The 22,119-nt window shown below is 36.1% G+C and overlaps 3 protein-coding genes across 4 annotated transcripts in view; all 3 read right to left on the bottom strand.

Annotated features, from left to right (window-relative positions):
• The window catches only part of LOC131653023 (ABC transporter C family member 10-like), a 6,183-nt gene extending 1,061 nt beyond the window's left edge, over positions 1-5,122 (bottom strand). For both annotated transcript variants that reach the window (XM_058923052.1, XM_058923051.1), the window contains exons 1-10: positions 2,855-5,122; positions 2,451-2,771; positions 2,279-2,365; positions 1,605-2,189; positions 1,361-1,525; positions 982-1,276; positions 659-873; positions 255-560; positions 119-182; positions 1-33 (exon numbers count right to left, since the gene is read on the bottom strand). The exon at positions 1-33 is cut by the window's left edge and continues 207 nt beyond it. In XM_058923052.1, coding sequence (XP_058779035.1) covers positions 1-33; positions 119-182; positions 255-560; positions 659-873; positions 982-1,276; positions 1,361-1,525; positions 1,605-2,189; positions 2,279-2,365; positions 2,451-2,771; positions 2,855-4,876 — 4,093 coding nt within the window. In that variant the 5' untranslated portion in view covers positions 4,877-5,122. The remainder of the gene's footprint in view (positions 34-118; positions 183-254; positions 561-658; positions 874-981; positions 1,277-1,360; positions 1,526-1,604; positions 2,190-2,278; positions 2,366-2,450; positions 2,772-2,854) is intronic.
• Positions 5,123-7,964: 2,842 nt separating this feature from the next.
• On the bottom strand, positions 7,965-13,801 carry LOC131653022 (ABC transporter C family member 10-like). Its single transcript, XM_058923050.1, has 11 exons — positions 11,345-13,801; positions 10,944-11,264; positions 10,777-10,863; positions 10,108-10,695; positions 9,855-10,019; positions 9,470-9,764; positions 9,150-9,364; positions 8,769-9,074; positions 8,624-8,684; positions 8,299-8,538; positions 7,965-8,172 (listed from the first exon to the last, which is right to left on the bottom strand). The coding sequence occupies exons 1-11, from the start codon at positions 13,397-13,399 to the stop codon at positions 8,060-8,062; spliced, it is 4,446 nt and encodes a 1,481-aa protein (XP_058779033.1). The 5' UTR covers positions 13,400-13,801; the 3' UTR covers positions 7,965-8,059.
• Positions 13,802-13,984: 183 nt separating this feature from the next.
• Positions 13,985-19,501, bottom strand: LOC131650697 (uncharacterized). The gene has a single exon (XM_058920396.1). It carries the CDS (start codon positions 19,499-19,501, stop codon positions 13,985-13,987), a length of 5,517 nt encoding a protein of 1,838 aa, XP_058776379.1.
• Positions 19,502-22,119: the final 2,618 nt, after the last annotated feature.

Genomic DNA, 22,119 nt, shown 5'->3' on the forward strand with positions numbered 1-22,119 from the left:
GTCCCATGCTCCAGTTTGATCCATCTTCAATAACTGCACAACAATTTTTCACTAACCATTACTAACTACTCTCTCTTGTCCTATTTATAACAAATAAAAGAAAAAGATTGAAGTTTACCTGAGGAGTTTAAGCCCTCGTCTTTCTCTTGGACTACTTCTCGCAATTGACACTTTCCAAGAACCTTCATATTATATAAGAATTATTCCATATTTTCTATCCAAATCAAAGTTATATAAAGTGTAGTATATCTTACATCCCATATCTCTTGATCGGTGTGTTGACATAAAGGGTCCAAGTTATATCTTACTGTCCCGTTAAAAAGGGTAGGATCTTGAGGTATAATCCCAAAACGCGACCTTAAATCATGAAGGCCGATCAATGATATGTCTATGCCATCAACTACAACTTTTCCTCCGGTTGGTTCCACTAGACGAAATAAAGCACCAATAAGAGTAGATTTCCCACTTCCTGTTCTGCCAACAATACCAATCTTGTGACCTGCTTCAAATGTGCATGTGATCCCATGAAGTACTAGTGGTCCATCAGGCCTGTATCGTATCTAACATGGTATAAACAAACATATTATGTACTTCATTTCAAATCCCGTTTTTCTAAACATTATGATGCTTCGCATTTTAAAAATAAAATACCAGTTACCTTTAAGTCATTTATTTCTACTTTGCCTGCAATTGGCCAATTCAAAGGAGGGCGATTTCCTTCTACAATTTCTTCGGCCTCACTTTGTATATGCATATATTGGTTTAGCCTCTCTACTGATATTATATGATTTGCAATAGTGCATTGACTTTGAACCGAAAATACTAAGGAAGAATTTAGTGCAAGACCATAAGATAGAGCCATACCAATAAATCCTGGAATGAAGGATATTGAAATTTAGTAATTTGCATAGTGAAAGTTGATTCGATTTTTTTGAGAACAGAAGAAAATAATTATAATACTAACAATAACCAAATTCTCACCAGAAGTGAATGTCCCTGGTGGAAGTATAACCATGCAAAGCGCCGCAGAGGAAAGAAGACCCGCGCTTATTGTTTCTAACCGTTGGATCAACCACTCATTTGAGGCAAAACTAATAAAAAACGCACTAGCATTAATGTCAATTAGATCAAGATTCTTCTCAAAAAAACGATCTTCCTCGTGAAAAGCCCTTATTGTCACAGCTCCTGCAACAGTTTCAGCTACATGGTTAGCTAAGTAGGATTTCGTTGTGCCACTCATCCGCATCACTTCTTTTGCTGAGGCAAAGTAGTATTTCTGCTTATAACACAAAATATGCTTTATCGATATTTGCTTTCTGTTCAAGTTATGGGTTTTTGATTAAAAGAACATGTCCATTACCTGCAAGCGAATTGTAACGTAAACCATTGGTATAGCTACAATCAATACTTGCCAAGTGACAACAGCTAAAACCGTAAGACTCGAATAAAAAGTTATATTCGATCCCACGACAAAAGTGAGGCTAAATGGAACGTCAAGATCCATAATGCTCAAATCAGATGAAACCTAAACAAAGAAATAAAAATGAAATAAATATTTTTTTACTGCATTACATATCAAGGAAATTATTGTTTACTATGCTTACCCTACTTAGTATCCTTCCCAATGGTGTAGAGTCATAGAAAGACATTGGTGCACGAAAGAGGGAGTTCATCAACTGTAGGAAAAAGTGTTTTGAAGATTGAAGTCCCAAAGCAACTACATATAGACTTCTGATCAATGCGAAAAAGGTCGAAGAAACTCCAATTAGGAAATAAACTAAAATCAACTGCAACGTGCTAACACGAGGATTGTCTACATTAGAAGCCATCCATGAGTTTTGCAATATCTGACAAACCATAAACATAAGGTGACCGAGTGAAGCCACAAAGAAGAATATATAGCCTTTCATCCGATTCATATATTGTAAGTAAGGCTTTAATCCTATGTCTCCTTTCTCTCTTTCTTCTTGCTTAATTAATTGATTTCCGTTTGTTTCTTTGATCTGCTTTTCCATGAAAGTCCGTGTAACCTTTCTAGAAGTTGAATATTCCTTCGAAATAGTAACATTCACAAGCTGGTTTGAACCTGCGGTCTCCTTGTGAGCATTGACAAGGTCCTGGAATTTTCGGCTTCTTGTCAATAGGTAGTGAAATGGACCAGCTTCTAGGATTACCCCATCTGACATCAACTGTAAATAGAAGAGATGAAAAATGGAGATTATAAAATACTACAAGATGAACGAAGACGTAATCATTACTCTAAGATGAGAGAAATTACCAAAACAAAATCAAATGCTGGGAGAAAATCAACTTGATGAGTCACAAGTAGGACAGTTTTCCCTTTGAGTCCTTCCATGATGTACTCCTGTCAGGCTTCAAAACAATCTTTTAGTAAAAAAAAAATGACATTAGACATGTAAATGAAAAACATGAAGAAAAAATATCATTACATTAAATAAATTTTTTGCAGTATGTGCATCAACTGCACTAAACGGATCGTCCAATAGATATATATCAGCGTTCTCATAAAGAGCTCGGGCTAGTTGAATTCGCTGTTTCTGACCTCCACTTAAATTAACTCCTCTCTCACCTATTTCAGTGAGGTCTCCAAAGGGAAGCAACTCAAGGTCCTTCACCAATGAAGACCTTTGAAGTGTTTCTTGATATCTTTGATCATCAAACTCGGATCCAAACAAAATATTTTCTTGTATTGTACCTGTTTGGATCCATGCTGTTTGGGAAACATATGCAAACTTCCCATAAACACCAATCTGTAATTCAGAAAAAGAGAAAATTGGAATATCATCCAAGCTATAACAAATTAGAGTATGACTAGAAAGAAATAAAAGCTTACAGTTCCCTTTGTATTAGGAACTTCTCCTAGAATTGTTGCTAAAAGAGTTGATTTTCCAGAGCCAACTTCTCCGCAAATAGCCACTTTTTGCCCGTGTTTAACGTCCAAATTTATGTGTCTTAGTGTTGGCTTTGATACATTACCTTCCCATGAAAAGTCGGCTGATTTTATTAAAACCGAGCCTTTGAGGTTGTCATTAAAGCACCTGCTCTTGAAATTTGCACCCTGTAGTTCTTGTGCCTCAAGGAAATTACGAACCCGAGCAAATGCAACTTTTGCTTGAATGATCACCGTAAGTACATCCGGGATACCAGTAATGGGCTCTTGAACCAGGCGTAAAGTTGCCACAAAAGTGAAAACATTACTTGCATGCAAAGGAACTTCAAGGAAGTAACATGCTAGAAATGAAGCAGCAGACACCAACACCGGCGAGGTCCAAAATAGAAAGAGAAGGTACGCCTTACTTGATTGCACTGCAGATATCAATTTGAGTTCCACATTTCTTAACTTTTCTATAGCATTTTTAAAACGGCTTTCCCACGCGTATAGCTTTAGCACTTTCATATTCACGAGAGCCTCAGAACTAGCCTTCAATCTCTCATCTTGTGCCACCATAAGTTCGCTCTGAAACTTGTGTTGTAACTTTGCTATTGGAGTGTTGCAAAGCACGGTGAGAACTATAACCACCAATGAAGCTATTGTTGCTAGTCCAATTGCTCGGAAAAGAATTACTAACGCAATACACAATTGGAGGATTGTTGTCCATGTCTGGTGAAACCAAAATGGAAATTCTCCGATTCTATAAGCATCCACAGTCATATAATTCATTATCTCACCGCTAGAGTGAATCAATCTAGAAGAATTAGATAACCGTAATGTTTTTCTATAAATACTTGCAGTAAGTAGCGATCTAACTTTCATCCCAACAATTCTACTTCGGAAATACCATTGTCTTTGTGATAGGGATTCTACGATCTTCATGATGAAGAGTGATATGACCAACACATAACCTTCATATTTGAAGCTTTCATTACCCTCAGAAACCAATATGAAGGCATTCAGAAGTAGAGGGCCACAAGACACAGCAAGTACCTTGATCAAAGCAAAGAATCCTGTCATAAAGATCTCTTTCCAGTGGCATAAAACAATTGTCCATAGTACCGAAGAATGCGATGATGGTTCATTTTCTCCCTGTCTGTTTACTTGTTCTACAAACGACAAATAACAACTCTCTGCTCGTTCAGACTCTTGTAACGTTGGAATATCCTCGTCTTGAAGTGTTTTTTCTTGTCCCTTTTTCATCAATGGATTCAACCACCAAAACGATATCTTACTAAAGAATCCAGCTTTCGCAAATAAGGTTACATTGTTATCAGGAACAACATCGTTAAACTCACCATTTAACGGAGCATAAAGGCTTTCGGTAGTGTCTCTGACAGTATCTTCACATTTAGATGCTTTATAAGTGCATAACATCAGCAAGATTGCTCCTGGAAAAGATATAACATCTAAAGTCGCCGCGAGGGACAGTTCTCTGCTTCGAATAGCATACGACATCGATAGAACACATAATATACTAGAAACAAAGAACATGAGAATGGAAAACAGCCACAACCATACTCTTGAGAGTTGTTTTATCTGAAGACTTATGGTTAAACCTACAACCAACCATGTGAGTCCTTGAAAGAGTTCTCGTAACAACCAGTTAAGAGGAAAGACATTGTGGTTTTTCCTTAACTTCTCCTCTAAAACCCAAACTCCTAAGCATAAATGCAACAACCCAATAGAGCCATCGGTTATGGCAGAAACTAGCTGCAAGTTTGAATATCTTGCTGTACTCCGAAAGGGTCTTGAAGAAGACTTTAGGAACATTATGATTGATAACATGATTAACATGAATAAATCAAAGAAAATGAGCAACAAGTGGTTGATGCATGAAGAAGGATCTTTCAAAAACTTGAAATCATAACTGAAAAGATTTTGTCCATTCTCAGAACAAATCATGCTCCAATAATCCTCCATCTTTTTAGCTGTGTGGCAAAAAGCACTTTGCACCGTCAAAGTAAATATCACAACTTTTCAATCTATGCAACAAGTTCAGTTTTTGTGTGCAGATGAAAACAAAGAAAAGAGCATCATTCATCTAACCTCCTCATTACACAACATTACACAAAACATGTGACCAAGTTTAAATAACATTCGCGTAAAGGATTTAGTGATTTCGGTTGTTCAAGATGTTGTAATGTTGATTGCGATCTTTGTGGTGTGAATTAACCACAAGTTGTCTTTTATCACAAATACGGTGAATAAAAGTATCGATATCGACACCTTTCAATACTGTTTTGTTGCAGCCGTTTTTACAGTAACATAATTTTATTTTTAAACTTTCATGTGACATTGTTCTAACATCCTTAATGTATTTTACTTTTATTTTTATGGTTGTCTGTTTCTAGTAAATATTTAATTTTTAAAATATTACACTCACTATCCTATAACATAAATAGGCAAAATCATGTGAATTTTCAAGACAGGATGTGGAAAACGCATATGGACAATTGCATAATGGCTAAATTGGTTTGCTTTAATATTCTATGATTAAATCTCTGTCATTTTCAACTTTTCTCTTGGGATAAAGGGCACTCACTATTTTAAAATTGTATACATATATTTTACACTAAAGCCACTTTAGACCCTACACAAAATAATAAAGTATTGCCAAGAGTTAAATTAATTGTAAATGATAAAGCTAAAGCCACACAAACTGACAGTGAACAAAAAAGTTTTATGAACAAAGGGCACAAAACGACAAGAAATGACCCAAAACGACAATGAACAAAGGACATTCATAAAGATCAGACATTAGGTATGGATTGTCGAGTTTATATTATGGTTCTAAATCAAGATCATCATCACACAAGAAATGATTCAATGAATTCAAGTCTACGGAGTCGTCACGCCTTAATATTTTATCTGATTGCTAAATCAAGATCATCATCACACAAGAAATGATTCAATGAATTCAAGTCTACGGAGTCGTCACGCCTTAATATTTTATCTGATTGAGGTCGACCAAACACCTATGAACCGTTGATTATAAAGACAACTAAACATATTAACGTCAAAAACTACAAGGCAATAAATGACTATGGACTGTTGATTAGAAAGACAACTAGACATATTAACGTCAAAGTCTAGTAAAGGACGAAGAATGTTCTATTACTCTTAGACGTGCCTTAGAAGTACACATCAGAGTTGATAAGAATCGGAGAAGGTTCTACTGCTCTTATTGAAGGCAGTTGTAGTAAACATAAGGTTTTCGACTCTAAGAAATTCTAGTACCTTCTAATAAAAGGCATACGCTGAATTAGTCTTAGTTACACAATTTTATTATATAAAAATTTCACATTTACGTGACTTGAACATCAGAATGTTTGCAGATATATCTTCCACCATCGAACCAAGGTAGAAGATCGCTCCAAAGTTTGTTGTCAAATCTTTGTTCACTTTCTATACATGAATTAGAAAGGTCTTTTCTAGATCATAGTTATATATTCAAATGGTAAATATTTATAGTTTTGATATTGATCTTTTGTCAAAATAAAAAATTTGTTTTGTTTTTATACATTTCAAATACAATATGGTTTCTAAAGTGAAAGATCAAATATGTTCATCAAGTCTTGTACTGCTAATTTTAACTATTAAATTAAATAAATCCATATAATATAAATAGTCATTACCGCACCTTGACTTTATTTGAGAAAAATAAATAATAACTGATATCTGATAGCTTATAATTGATGATTGGTAGTTTATAGTTGATGATCAATGGTTGATAAATAAATTTGAGTATTTGGTAAATTAACAGTTACATTAAAAATTAATAAATACAAAATAACATAAAATGACATTTTAAAATAAGAAAACCGTGGTCCCTTGCTTTGTTATTCGGTCGGTGGAAACTCTGGATGCATCTAGAGGAAATTTTATGGTACTCGTTGGTGAGTTGAAGATAGGATATGAAATCGTGGAAATTGGAAGTCGATTTCCTCAAATGGCATCAATATTCTGTTTCGGAACCAGAAATGGATGATTGCTAAAGCTATGGCAGCGCGAAGCTTTTTTCGGTGATTCCGTAATGCAGTACCGTGGATCCAAAGTTGCGATCACGATGATTCTTGAACCAGAAAAGTTGATACGACGGTTAAGAGAGGTGTACCTGCATGATTATCACTCCATCGTCCAATTCAGTTTAGGATTAGATAATTGAAATGGGAGTGGAGATTAGAGATTATGTATTGAAAACCCTTTCTGAAGGTATTTATTCTTTAGACTTGATGTAGCAGGTTAGATAAGTGGGTCTCGTGTTATTTGGCCTTTGGGAGACACATAGCCATGGGTACTTGGGCCTTTGACCGACACAGTGTGTATACACTTATCATATTTTGGATAAATCACACCTATATATATATATATATATATATATATATATATATATATATATATATATATATATATATATATATATATATATATAATTGAGTTTAGAATGACACTTCTTATTTAAAAAATCGGTTTTATAAGTTTTTCTTTTCATTTTGACTAAATAATTGAGTTTAGAATGACACTTCTTATTTAAAAAGTCGGTTTTATAAGTTTTTCTTTTCATTTTGACTAAATAACGGGCCCGTTTGTTTTGGCTTTTTTTAAAAATGATTTTTATAGTGTTACCAAATTTTGTGAAAAATTTTTTTGCAAAGAAACTTTTTATAAAAGCTTCAAATGAAAATTTTGTTTGAATAGATATTCTTAGAATGTGATTTTAGGTATTTCATCTATTTATGGGAAAAAAATTTGAATATCAAAATTTCAAAAAATCACTTAATTTTGAAGCTATTTCAAATAGATACATAAAAATCATTTTTGAAATACAACTTTTTGAAAAAATTATGATTTTCACTGAACTTTGGTCTTCAATTATGTATGTTTATGTTATAAGATGTCAAAATTAATGTTTCATTTTAGAAAAAACAAATATAAAAAAACTTGTAATATTTTGAAAAACGGTTTTAGAAAATCTATTTTAAAAAATACAAAGAAAGAATCCATTTTTTTAAAGCTGAAACAAACTGGCCCAACATTGAACTATTTTTTATTTTATTTTGAAAATCCCTCAATCACAGTAAGCTGGTACAATTTTTCTCCACTTCAATGTGATTCTGCTGATTGAAAATGAGACCAGTATTCTTTTACAAGGTTTCCAAACATTGATCTTTCTCTGTTTATCAACTTTAATGGCTCATCATACTCAACCAATTTTCCTGTAAATATAATCAAACAAAGCGAGCTCTTAGCATATTTTTATTTTCTCGAGAACTCAAATGAAAATGTTAATATCATTCAAGGATGAATTTGATTATTTTTTTCGACATTTAGTATGAACATACCATCACTTATGGCAAGAACCATGTTGCAATCCATCACAGTTGGTATCCTATGTGCTACTGTTATCACAGTACAATTTGCAAACTCTGTCCTAATGGTATTCTGAAGAATCAAATCAGTTGCATTATCAATTGATGCAGTCGCTTCGTCTAGCACCAATATCCTACTTCTCTTTAAAAGAGCACGTCCCAAACAAAATAGTTGCCTCTGTCCAATGCTCCAATTTGACCCGTCTTCAACAACTACATAATATTTTAACTTATCTCCAAACAATGTTCTTGCATAAAGTTTAGTTTCAACATTAAAAATTTGAACTAGAAAGAGTACCTGAGGAATCTAAACCACCTTTATCTTTGACAGACTCTTGCAATTGGCACTTTTGAAGAACCTTTGCATGGAAAACATATATTGTTAATCCTTCATTTCTAGGATAAACAAAATTAAAACAAAATGTAGAAATTATAGTAATCACCTCCCATATTTCTTGATCAGAATGTTGAGATAAAGGATCCAAGTTATATCTAACAGTCCCAATGAAAAGGGTAGGATCTTGAGGTATAATACCAAAACTTGACCTCAAGTCATGAAGCCTAATAGATGATATGTCTATTCCATCAACTAAAATTTTCCCTCCTGCCGACTCCACAAGACGAAACAATGCACCTATAAGAGTAGATTTTCCACTTCCCGTTCTACCGACAATACCAATCTTGCGCCCTCCTTCAAATGTGCATGTGATACCATGCAATATAAGTGGTCCGTTAGGCCTGTATCGTATCTGAAAACATCATACAAAAAAATAAATTATTCGGATAGTTTCATCTCGCATTTTTTCAAAATAAGTATAAACTACCTTCAAATCTTTTATTTCTACTTTTCCTACAACTGGCCAATTAGGTGGAGGATGATTTCCGTCTACCATTTCTTGGGCGTCTCTTGGTATATCGGTGTATTGACTTATCCTCTCAACAGATACTATATAATTTGCTAGAGTGCATTGGCATTGAATGGAATATACTAAGACACTGTTTAACGAAAGGCCATAAGAAAGTACCATACCGACAAAACCTGCATGAAATATATAATGTATTGATCATAAAAGCTTATAATTTTTCAAAAATATAACATGATTCAAACAATGACATTTGAATGTTAATAATACTGATGTCTCACCAGGAGTTAAAGTCCCTAGAGGAAGCATAGAAATGCAAAGTGTTGCAGAGGCAAGAACGACTGCGTAGATTGTTTCTAACCGTTGGATAAACCACTCGTTTGAGACAAAACTGTGGAAGAAAGCACCAGCATTGAGATCAATTAAATCAAGATTCTTGTTGAAAAAGCGTTCTTCGTCCTCAAAAGCTCGGATTGTCATAACTCCAGCAACAGTTTCAGCTACATGGTTAGCTACTGAGGACTTTGTTGTGCCATTCATCCGCATAAGTTCTTTTGCACATGCATAGTAGTGTCTCTATTACAATAAAAACACATATTTACTTACAAATATTTTCTAACTTAAAAAATTATTTATCTATCATACCGTATCATTCATCTGTCTTACTTGTATACGAATAATAACATAGGCCATTGGTATACACAAAAACACGACTTGCCAAGCGATGGATGTTAAGACTATTAGCCCTGCATAATAAGATATAGTGGATGCTACCCCACTGGAGAGGCTAAAAGCGATATCAAGATCCACGATACTCAGATCTGATGAAACCTACATAAAAATAAACAAGTGAAACAACAATCCAATATATTACTTTATCAAATTGCGTTACACGGTAAAAACAATTTTATAAGCTTACCCTACTAAGTATCCTTCCCAACGGCGTAGAGTCATAGAAAGACATCGATGCACGAAAAAGAGAATTTATTAACTGTCTAAATAAAACTTTTGATGATTGAAAACCCAATGCAACTGCAAGTAGACTTCTAATTATAACGAACATTGTAGAACTAAACGCAATCAACAAGTAAACTCCAAGCAATTTCAATTCGCTGACATGAGGATTGTCAACACTAGCAGCCATCCAGGAGTATTGTAATATTTGGCAAATTACAAACATCAGGTGAGAAAGACCAGTGGCAAGGAAGTATATGTAACCTCTTTTTTTATTGAGATATTGTAAGTAAGGCTTCAACCCCGTGTCTCCTTTTTCTCTTTCTTCTTGCTTAATTAACCGATCACCATTTATAACATCAATCGACTGCTCTGAAAATTCTTGTATCTTCTCTTTACTAGACTTTGAATGTATTGAAGTTAAAGTAACATCTGCAAGCCGGGAAGAACCACCTTTCGTTTTGTGTGCATTAACCAGATCCTTAAATTCTTCGCTTAAGGTCAATAGATCATGATAATTAGAAGCATATTGTATATTTCCATCCGACATCAACTGCAGATAGAAAAGAGAATTGTACAATAAGAAATTTGAGTACACAAGTAGAAGTTGACATCATAATTTGCAAGAAATTACCAAAATAGAATCACATGCAGGGAAAAAGTCGACTTGATGAGTCACGAGAAGGACTGTCTTTCCGGTAAGTCCTTCCAATATATATTCCTGTCAAATGTCAAATCCATCTTTCAATAAAGAATTATTCTTCTGACGTAAATGCAGTTTGTTAAGAAAGAAGTCATTACACTGAACAATTTTTTTGCAGTGTGCGCATCAACAGCACTGAAAGGATCGTCTAAGAGATATACATCTGCATTCTGATAAAGAGCTCGAGCAAGTTGAATTCGCTGCTTCTGACCTCCACTTAGATTAACACCTCTCTCTCCTATCTCGGTTAGATCACCACGCGCAAACAAATCAAGATCCTTCATCAATGAAGACCTATGAAGTGATTCTTGATACCTTTGAGAATCAAAAGGTAATCCAAACAAAATATTTTCCTGTATTGTTCCTGATTGTATCCATGCTGTTTGAGAAACATAAGCAACCTTTCCATAAACTTCGATCTGTAAATTACAAAAGAGAATTTGACACCAATGAATTAAAATATAACAAAGTATATGATATGAAGGGAATAAATGCTTACTTGCCCCTTAGTGTTAGGGAGTTCACCAAGAATAGCTGCTAATAAAGTTGATTTTCCGGAGCCAACTTCTCCACAAATAGCTATTTTTTGTCCAGGACTAACATTTAAATTTATGTTTCTTATCGTTGTTTTCGATATATCATCTTCCCATGAAAAATTCGCAGACTTGATTACAATTGAGCCCTTCAACTTCTCATCATAACAATTTTTTCTAACAGTTGTAGTCTGTAGCTCAGGTGCCTCGAGAAATTTAACAACTCGAGAAAAAGCTATCTTTGCTTGAATGATCGCTCCAATAACCTCTGCAATGGTTGAAATAGGCTCTTGCACAAGGCGCACAGTTGCGATGAATGTGAAAACATTATTTGCATGTAAAGGAACTTTCAAGAAGTAACATGCCATAAAGGTAGCAGCAGAGACCAAAATAGGTGATAACCAAAAGAGAATATTACTATATGCCTTTTGTAATAGAACTGAAGATAACCATTTTAGTTCAACATTTCTTAAGTTTTCGATAGCATTTTTGAAATGGATTTCCCATGCATATAACTTCAACACTTTAACATTCACTAGAGCCTCAGAATTCGCCTTCAACCTTTCATCTTTGGCCACAAGAAGTTCGGTTAGGAACTTATGTTGTAGCTTTGCTAGTGGAGTGTTTAAAAGCACAGTCAAAATTATCGTCACCAATGTTGCAATTGTCGCGAGTCCAATTGCACGGAAAAGGATGACTAAAGTAATACATATCTGAAGAACGATTGTCCATGTCTGGTGAAACCAAAACGGAAACTCTCCGATTCTATAAGCATCCACATTCACATAATTCATTATCTCGCCACTCGAGTGAATCAATCTAGCAGTATTGGATAATCTCAGTTGTTTCTTGTAAATTGTTGCTGTAATTAATGACCTAACTTTCATACCAATGACTCTAGAATGAAAATACCATTGCCTCTGGGATAAGGACTCTAAAATCTTTGTAAACAAAAGAGTGATAGCCAATAAGTGACCTTCATATTTGAAACTTCTATTACCTTCAACCACCAATACAAAGGCATTCAAAAGTAGAGGACAAGAAGATAAAGTGAGTACCTTGACAAACGCAAAGAATCCCGATATCAAAATCTCTCTCTGATGACACAGAACGATTGTCCACAACAACGATGATCGAGATGACACGTCTTTTTGATTTTGACTATTCAACAGATCCGTAAATAACGAATAACACACTTCTACTCTATCTGACTCTCGCAATTTAGGAATGTCCTCGTCCTCAAGTGTTTTCTCTTGACCCTTTTTCATCAATGGATTCAACCACCAAAACGACATTCTACTAAAAAGTCCAGCATCGGCATAGGGTGTTACGCCTATCGGGCTATCACGATCAACATCATGGACCTCACTATTTAAAGATGCATATAGACTTCCATTAACTTCCTTGTCAATGTTTTCATACTTACATGCTTTGTATGTGAAAAAAAGCAGCAAAAATGATCCCAAAACAGATAGAACATCTAAAGCAACCTTAAGGGACAACTCTTTGCTGCTAAATGCATAAGATAAGGACAAAGCACATAAAACACTAGAAACAAAGAATATAAGTATTGAAAATAACCAAATCCATGTGCTTGGAAGTTGTTTCAACACAAGACTTGTAGTCAAAGCAACTACCATCCATATGCATCCTTGAACAAGTTCTAGCATCCATAAACTAAGAAAAAAAACAGTGAGATTTTTCCTTAAATTCTCCTCTAAAATCCAAATTCCTAAGCAAAAATGCAACAAACCAATAGAGCCATTGGTTATTGCAGAAACTAGCTGCAACTTTGAATGCCTTTCCACCCTATTCTGACCTTGAATAGGCCTCAACAAACACTTTTGAATCATCATAAATGACAGCATTATTAGCAACAACAGATCAAGGAAAATGATAAACAAATGGTTGGTGCATGAGGAAGGATCATTCAGAACCTCAAAAGCGAAACAATAATGTTTTCCTCCATGCGAAGAAAAACAAGCAGAACCATCACAGATCATGTTCCAAAAATCTTTCATTTTGTCTAGTGAAAATCTGTAACAAATATCATTGCATCACAGTTAAAATTTTGTCCTAAAACATAAAGCATACTAAATCATGTAGCAACAAGATTTAACAAAAGTCAAGTTAATATATTGAGCACTGTTGTAAGTCACGTACATGTTATTGTTGTAACTTAATTGGTTGTTTCTGAGTGGGATTTTGTGAGTGTGGAAATGTCGGTATTAGTAGAGAGAAATAAGGTGACAATTTAGGTTGCTGTGATTTAAGGACAAAATTTAATGCAATGTGTCCGAGATTATATTGCAAGAGATTAAGTATCATAAATGGATGATGGAACACTTGTCTCTTGCAAACAACTTAATATATGTACTACTCTTTAGAGCATGATTGTAGAGAGATTTTGGAGAAGAAATTCTGTTAAGAACTAGCTAGACTATAAAACTCAGATCAAATAGGCATTAAAAGAAATGGACAATAAACAACTTCATACTTTCTTCATAAACTCCAATGAAAGAGGAAATACAATTATATATAGCTAGGGTTGGGAACCAAAGAGGATCCTAGAATTGGGCTATGGGCCCATACGAAAATACAGCAAATTAATAACAATAGTCTTTAAAATAAAAAGGCACTTTCTTAACTCTCTTGGGCCTATTGGGCTGCATAACAATACTCTCATCCTCTTGGAGAACCTTGTCCTCAAGGTTCAAAGATTTTGGTGGCGTTGGGCTTTGAAAACATGGTGGAGGCCCATACGGAACAGATTTTGCAAGGGAGGGATTTTGAAATCCGCTGGCAGCTGGTAGGAGGGAAAAATCTGGAAGGATTATGTTGGGCAGTGTGCCCTCACGCGTGGGAAGACCAAAACGCGGAAAGTGGGTCCTTGGCGTGTGAAAATTGTCTTGGAACTGTGCAGACAGCTGGGGCGTGGAAGACAGCTGGGCCTGGGAAAGCGTGTCCACCATTGGATGAACATCTAACGGTGCAGAAGCTTTAATGAGAGATCCGTTGAGATCACGTGGGGTGGAGTGTTCAGACTTAAACCCTTGAAGTGAAACACTTAAGTCTCCATGTTGCGTTCCAAAATCATTCACTTTCTCTTTCTCTTTCTCTTTCTCTTTCGCTTTCTCTTCAGAAACTTTCTCAGTTCTAGTTTGTTCTCCTTTGACAAAATCGCTCTCAGTATGCGATGAAGGTGCCGGCGCTCCGTTCATCTTTGCTGGGTCAGATCTTAGCGCACAAGATGGGGTCAGAGACGAAGGTAAGATATCCGGCAACGTTCCGCCATTTATAACAGATTCCGTTACGGTTTCTTGTATTGATTCATTCATGTGCGTTTTGCAGGTTTCGGTGGATGTAGATTCACCTGGATCTAACAGCAAACGTGTGTCAGGCGGTATTGGGTGGAAATCCTTCTCTGGGTTGTCTCCAAAATAAGGACGGAGGAGGGAGACGTGAACAACAGGGTGTATACGTGACGAAGACGGAAGATCCAACATGTATGAAACATTTCCGACACGTTTAATGATGGAGAAAGGACCGAAAAAACGTTGGGCTAATTTGTGAGACGTCCGCTTCTGAACTGTTTGTTGGCGATATGGTTGAAGTTTGAGAAGGACAAGGTCATGAGGTTGAAAGGTAACGTCACTTCTTTTTAAGTTCACTTGTTTCTCCATTTGAATCCGACTTTTCTGAAGATGTGCTTTTAATGTCTTTAAGATCTCCTGATGTTGTTGCAAGATGGTGTCCACTGAAGGTTCCTGGGCAGATCCAGACAAGTAATCTGAGATTGAGGGAGGGTCACGACCGTACAGCGCGCGGAAAGGAGTGGTTTTGATGGCGGAATGAAAAGAGGTGTTGTACCAATACTCTGCAAGATGAAGGTACTTAAACCATTGTCGGGGGTGTGTGCTCGCAAAACACCTAAGGTATGTTTCGACAGATCTATTCAAAACTTCGGTCTGACCATCTGTTTCCGGGTGGTAAGCAGTGCTGTATTTTAAAGTTGTTCCCTGTGTTTTGTGAAATTCTTTCCAGAAGTTGCTGAGAAACAAAGGATCTCTGTCGGAGACAATAGATCTGGGGGCTCCATGAAGGCGAGCAATGTCCACTGTGAAACGATTTGCAATGTCTTTAGCTGTGAACTGAGATGGAAGAGCAATGAAGTGAGCAGTTTTGGAAAGGCGATCGCAAATGACCCAAATACATGTATGACCAAACGAATTCGGCAGATGTGTGATGAAATCCATTGAGATATCGTCCCAAACCTTTTCTGGAATTGGTAAGGGCTGAAGTAAACCTTTCTTTTTCTGTGTTAAATATTTGTTATGTTGACATGTATCACAGAATTTAACCATGTGTTTAACTTCTTTGTAAATGCCTGGCCAAGAGAAAGAAGCAGAAACACGCGCAAGAGTGGCTTTAACGCCTGAGTGTCCAGCTATCGGGGTGGCATGAAATTCTTTTAGGACTTGTGCTCGCAGTTGATCTATGTCTGGTATGTACAACTTATCCTTATAGAGTAACAAACCATTTGATTCCTTGAATAGCGACTGTTCTGCGTCATCTGTTTGTAACTTCGAAAGTAACTGTTTTCCTGCTGTATCTGTAGTGTAGAAAGAGCGCAATCTGGATAGGAGATCCGGTATGGCTGAAGACAAAGAAAACAACAACGGTTCCTCTGCAGAATATTTCCGACTTAGAGCATCAGCGACCACATTTGACTTCCCAGGTTTGTAAAAAATTTCGAAGTTAAAACCCTGTAATTTCGCTGCCCACTTTTGCTGTTCTGGAGTTTGGATCTTCTGTAACAACAAATTTCTTAAGCTTTTCTGGTCTGTATATATATGAAATTCCTGCCCAATTAAGTATTGACGCCACTTCTTTATTGCTTCTGTTACAGCGAACATTTCACGGACATAAACAGAGGAAGCTTGCATCCGAGGACACATCTTTTTACTGAAAAAGGCAATGGGATGGCCTTCTTGGGACAACACAGCACCTATGGCTACTCCTGAAGCGTCGGTCTCAACAATGAATTTTTTTGTAAAATCTGGTAGTGTCAAAACCGGCATGTCGGTCATATGATGTTGTAATTCTGTAAAGGCTTTGGAGGCCTCTGTACTCCAAACAAATTTAGTGGAACGCAAAAGATCGGTGAGGGGAGCGGCGAGAGAGGCGTATTTTCTTACAAAGCGACGATAAAATCCGGTAAGGCCCAAAAACCCTCTGAGTGCCGTGAGTGAACGTGGCTGAGGCCAATCTAAAATAGCCTTAATCTTTTCTGCGTCTGGTGCCACTGTGCCCTTGGAAATCACATGTCCTAGGTAGTGAACTGTAGGAACTGCAAATACACATTTAGATAGTTTCACCACATAACTGTTAGCCTTAAGTAATTCAAAAATCACCTGCAAATGATCTAAATGTTCAGTAAAATTGGAACTATAAATCAGTATGTCATCAAAAAAAACTAAAACAAATTTTCGTAAATATGGTCTCAAAAGGTCATTCATAGCAGATTGGAATGTAGATGGGGCGTTAGTCAAGCCAAAGGGCATAACTAAGAATTCATAATGTCCGTCGAAAGTACGAAAAGCTGTTTTATGTGTATCTTCTGATGCCATTCGGATCTGATGATAGCCTGAGCGTAGGTCTAACTTGGTAAAAACTTTTGCAGAACCGAGTTCATCAAGTAGTTCATCTATTGTGGGTATGGGAAAACGGTCTTTAATTGTGACTGCATTCAATGCGCGGTAGTCAACACAAAAACGCCACGTCCCATCTTTTTTTTTAACAAGTAACACCGGGGATGAGAAAGGACTATGGCTGGGTATGATTAGGCCTTCTTTTAACATTTCCTCAATAATGTTTGTCATGGCTGTCTTTTGGGAATGAGGGTATCGATAAGGTTTCACATTGATAGGGTTAGTGTTGGGCAAAAGGTTAATGTGGTGGTCGTGGGAACGAGGAGGCGGAAGGGTATTGAGTGGCTGAAAAACTGAAGGGTAATTATGCAGAATTCTGGAAAGTTGTGGGTCAGTATCTTTAGGTAAATTGTGTAGTGGTTCAGGTTCCAAGGGAGGGTTGGGTGATGGAGTGGAGTGTAGTATCATTAGATGGAAAGAACTAATTGAGTGTTGATGGATTAATTGTTTCAATTGGTGGAAAGAAGTGGGTTGGGGAAGGGAAGTAGAGTCTCCTTGTAAGGTCATTGGGGAGTTGTTATGTTGGAATGTAATTGAAGGAATAGAAAAATCAGCTTGGATGGTTCCAAGTGTCCTTAGCCAAGCCATCCCTAGGACAACATCAGCCCCCTCAATGGGTAGAAGGTAGAAAGGTAGTTTAAATTGTTTTTCTTGGAGAATGAGTTTGACATTGGGACAAATTCCTTCACATTGAAGGTGAGAGCCATTTCCGACCATAACGGAGAATTGAGGAATTGGAGTGGTAGCAAGATTGAGGTGCTGGGCTATTCGAGGCTGAAGTATGTTGTGAGTGCTCCCTGTGTCAACTAGGACCATAACTGATAGACCTCCAATCAAGCCTTTGAATTTAAGTGTTTGTGGAGAAAACTGGCCCGTTAGAGCTTGAGTGGATAATTGAAAATAGGTGTCCGCTGGGTCTGGTTGTGGATCCTGCTCTTGAATTGTGTCATTTATAATGTCGTGCTCCACAAACTCATCCTCACACATAAGAATAAGAAACCTTGCTGCTGCACATTTATGACCGGGTATGAATTTCTCGTCGCAATTAAAACATAACCCTTGGGCTCGTCTTTCTTGAATCTGGGCTTGTGAAAATTTTCTAATGGGTAAGCGGTTGGGTTGGCTGGTGGAAGGCGGTTTAGAAACCGTGTTTAGTGGGGTGGAAGGGTTGGGAACTGTTTTTTGTGACAGACTCAAAGAGTTAGTGTATATGGGCTTGCTGTATGTGTTGGCATAGGTTTTGGTGAATTTGGGCTTAGAGTCCTTTAGTTTGGCTTCAATCAATTTAGCTAAGCCAATAGCTTGTGATATGTTGGTAGGTTTGTGGACTGCCATCTCATTTCGTATGTCAGGATGTAAACCAGAAATAAAGCAATTCAGAATAGCTTCTTGGGGCAATCCCACAACTTGATTGCCGAGCTGTTCAAACTTGGTTTGGTATTCCACAACTGTGCCATCTTGTTTTAACTTAAATAATTCAGCCTGATGATTTTCATAAGTAGATGGGCCAAAACGCAGCTCTAAAGCCCGTGTAAAAGAGACCCAATCAGTAAGCAAATGACTATGATGCATCCACTTAAACCAACCAAGAGCATCACCTTTCATATAAAAGGAAATAAGCGACAAACGATTTTCTGTCGGATAATTGTAAAAACTAAAAAACTGTTCTGCTTGAAACAGCCACTCTAGTGGGTTGGATCCATCAAAAGGGGGAAGTTCAAGTTTGGGTGTTCTGAGTGGTGGTAGGGTGGGAATATGGGTTTGCTGTGAGTAAGGGTTTGGGGGGGAAAATTGAGTTTGAAGATTCTGGTTAGATAAAAATGTAGGGATTGTTGGGATAAATTGTGGGTAAGTAGGGAAAAGTGGTGGTGGGAGAGGGGCAGAATAGAAGCGTTGCTGGGTAGGAATAGAAGGTTGAGGAATGGGTTGAGTCATGTAAGTTGATTGTCTAAGAGGGGTAGTGGCAGAATGGGTAGGAATAGAAGGTTGAGGAATGGGTTGAGTCATGTAAGTTGATTGTCTAAGAGGTGTAGTGGCAGAATTTAAAATCTGGGAAAAAGGGGTTGATCCAAAAGAGATGGAAGATTGATGGGGAGACTTACCAGAAGAACTAGATCCCGAGGGTCCTGTAGCAGCAGCGGTCTGCTGTGGCTGTTTCTCCTGCTGCAGCGAGATCTTGCCAAGTGCAGCCATAAGCGCCTCGTAGCGGGAGTCCTCCACGGACTTCTCGTTCTCAAGTTGAGTCCGGATCTGTCCAACTTGTTGGGCCAGATCTGAAGAAATCTGTGCAAAACGATCATCAATCTGGTCATTAGCTTCTTGCATAGCATGAGTAATATGTTGGGAAGTGAGTTGAATGGCTTCTTCTAAAATTTCTTTAGAAGAAAGATTTGGGGGTTTTGGGGGAGCCATGGGAGGGTAGAGTAATGAAGATGAAAGCACCAATGTTAAGAACTAGCTAGACTATAAAACTCAGATCAAATAGGCATTAAAAGAAATGGACAATAAACAACTTCATACTTTCTTCATAAACTCCAATGAAAGAGGAAATACAATTATATATAGCTAGGGTTGGGAACCAAAGAGGATCCTAGAATTGGGCTATGGGCCCATACGAAAATACAGCAAATTAATAACAATAGTCTTTAAAATAAAAAGGCACTTTCTTAACTCTCTTGGGCCTATTGGGCTGCATAACAAATTCGAAATGATTTGTATTTTTTTAATGACAAATTGTAAGTATATGTTTACATTTTTGTTAAAAAATGAACCATGAACTTCCTATTCCTTTTAACTCAACTATTTCAAATCAATTGGTTGCACTACAAGAATAAAGCTCTCCTCCGAAGTGTTTTAGTGACGTGATAATCACGTGTCAAAAAATTAATAGTTGCGACGTGATAATCACGTCACTGCCTTTAAATAATATAAATAATGTAAAGTCATTGGGAGTCAGATATTGATTATTGAAAAAAGAAGTTGCGACGTGGGAAACACGTCACTACTAAAAAGTAAAATAAAAAACACTAAATGTTGTAACGTTCACATGAGGAGAAAGGTTCAAAATTTCAAAAAATTAGTTGTGACGTGTTAAACACGTCGCAAAATTTAAGAAGGAAATTTCAATTTTCATGAACTGATTGGTGGCAGACAATTGCCTCTTCTACCCATTTGTATTTCTTTTTTAAAAATTAAACAACGTATAGAAGTTTCTATAAATGATTGAAGTCTGATTCTTAATGGAATGTGTCTTCGTTAGCGATTTGCAAAGAAGAAGAGATGAACCATGGAGTAGTTGTTCTATGCTGAAGATGACATAGAATAAATAAAGTGACAATCAATCTTAATGTTTAGAGCATTCATGAAATACACGAGAGTTGGTTCAAAAAGAGAGACACCATATCAAAAAGTAACTAACATAGTCAATCTATTTCAATAGTGGTGGATGCCATATCACGATACTCATCTTTCGTAGAAGAGGGGAATACAATATCTTGTTACTTAGTTTTCCAAGAAATAAGAAAGTTTCCAAAAACACTACAAAATTTATGGTAGAATTATAATCTATGGAATCACCAATTCAGTCAACCTTAGAATAAACATGTAACTTTTATGAGGAAGATGAAAGACATAAAAGGTTTAAAAATTGAGTTCCTTAAAAATAATGAAGGACATAAAGAGCAACTGGCAAATGTACTGTAGTGGGAAAGACAATAAACTGACTAACAACATGAACAATTTAAACAATATTAAGTCGGATATTCGTAATATACACTACGCTGCCAACTAAAGTAAGATGCACATTGAGATTTTGTATAGGAACACCATAAGAGAGAGCATATTTTCCATTCAATTAATGAAGACTATATGTTGCTCTGTTATTATAAAGGCAAGTTGTTGAAGGATGTTGGAAATGTAATTGAATTGAAAGAGAAGGTAGTCGCTAGGAAATTAGACAACTTCAATCCTGAAGTTCCTCATGAAGTAATTAACAACACCTAAGACCTTCATCTCAAACTGCTTGATTAGTTGTTATATTAAATAATCAATCTTATGAACATGATCACTTGTAATAATCATATCAACAAGATATAATAAGAGTAAAATACGACAATGATAAGTGATTATGACAAACAAAGTAGAATCACGATCACTAGAGTTGAAAACTAAGAGATATAATAGTAATGGTAAACTTCTCAAACCAATACTAGAGTTAGTTTCACACCATATATAGCCTTGGTTACCTTACGCATTTCCCCTTCATTATGAGGAACACCCAGTAGAGGTTCCATATAAACTTTTTCGTAAAGATCACCATTTAAATAAAAAGGATATTTAAAATCCATTTTGAGAAATATGCAACTGACCAATTGATATAACTACAATAAGAATGCGAATAATAGTTTTCTTGGCCACTAGAGAAAACATTTCTTAATAATCCATAACATGTTATTGAGAGAATCCTCTAACCACAATATGAGGTTTGTAGCGCTTAAGCGATCTATCATACTTAGTTTTGATTTTGTATATCCAACAATACCTAATGACGCATCTTCTAGAAAGCAGACATAACAATTCCTAATTATTTGTCGCTTGTAAAGCAAAAAATGTTTTTGTCATATCTTGCTACATAAAAAGGTCGAAGATACACTCTTTATAGGAATATGACTTAGACAAGTTTTGAATAGAGGTTAGAGAAAAAGTAAATGAAATAAAGTAAATGAAATAGACAAAATAAAAAAATTAAGTAAACTTAGGTTCTGTTAGGTAAAATTAACGGTTGGGTGATAAACTAACTTATAGTTTATAGCTTATGGCTGATAACTTATAGCTTATAGCTGATGATTGATGATTGATCGCTGATAAGCTAATTAAAGTTTTTGGTAAAATTAACGGTTTAACTAACTAATAAATGTAAAATGACATAAAAAGACATTTCTTAATTAATAAATAATTGCATATTTAAGATAATTAAAATTTATAAGGGTATTAATGGAAGAAAAATGATAAGCTATAAGCTATAAAATAAA

The sequence above is a fragment of the Vicia villosa genome, linkage group LG2 (genome assembly GCF_029867415.1).
Source record: "Vicia villosa cultivar HV-30 ecotype Madison, WI linkage group LG2, Vvil1.0, whole genome shotgun sequence".
Classification (NCBI taxonomy): Eukaryota; Viridiplantae; Streptophyta; class Magnoliopsida; order Fabales; family Fabaceae; genus Vicia; species Vicia villosa.

What these genes read in the sequence shown, in the direction of transcription:
- LOC131653022 (XM_058923050.1), bottom strand. Translation starts at nt 13,399, where the DNA reads ATGAAAGATTTTTGGAACATGATCTGTGATGGTTCTGCTTGTTTTTCT. An exon ending in TCCCTAACACTAAGGGGCAA is followed by an intron (nt 11,265 to 11,344) that starts GTAAGCATTTAT and finishes TGTAATTTACAG; the next exon opens with ATCGAAGTTTATGGAAAGGT. An exon ending in GGTTCTTGCCATAAGTGATG is followed by an intron (nt 8,173 to 8,298) that starts GTATGTTCATAC and finishes TTATATTTACAG; the next exon opens with GAAAATTGGTTGAGTATGAT.
- LOC131650697 (XM_058920396.1), bottom strand. Translation starts at nt 19,501, where the DNA reads ATGGCTCCCCCAAAACCCCCAAATCTTTCTTCTAAAGAAATTTTAGAA.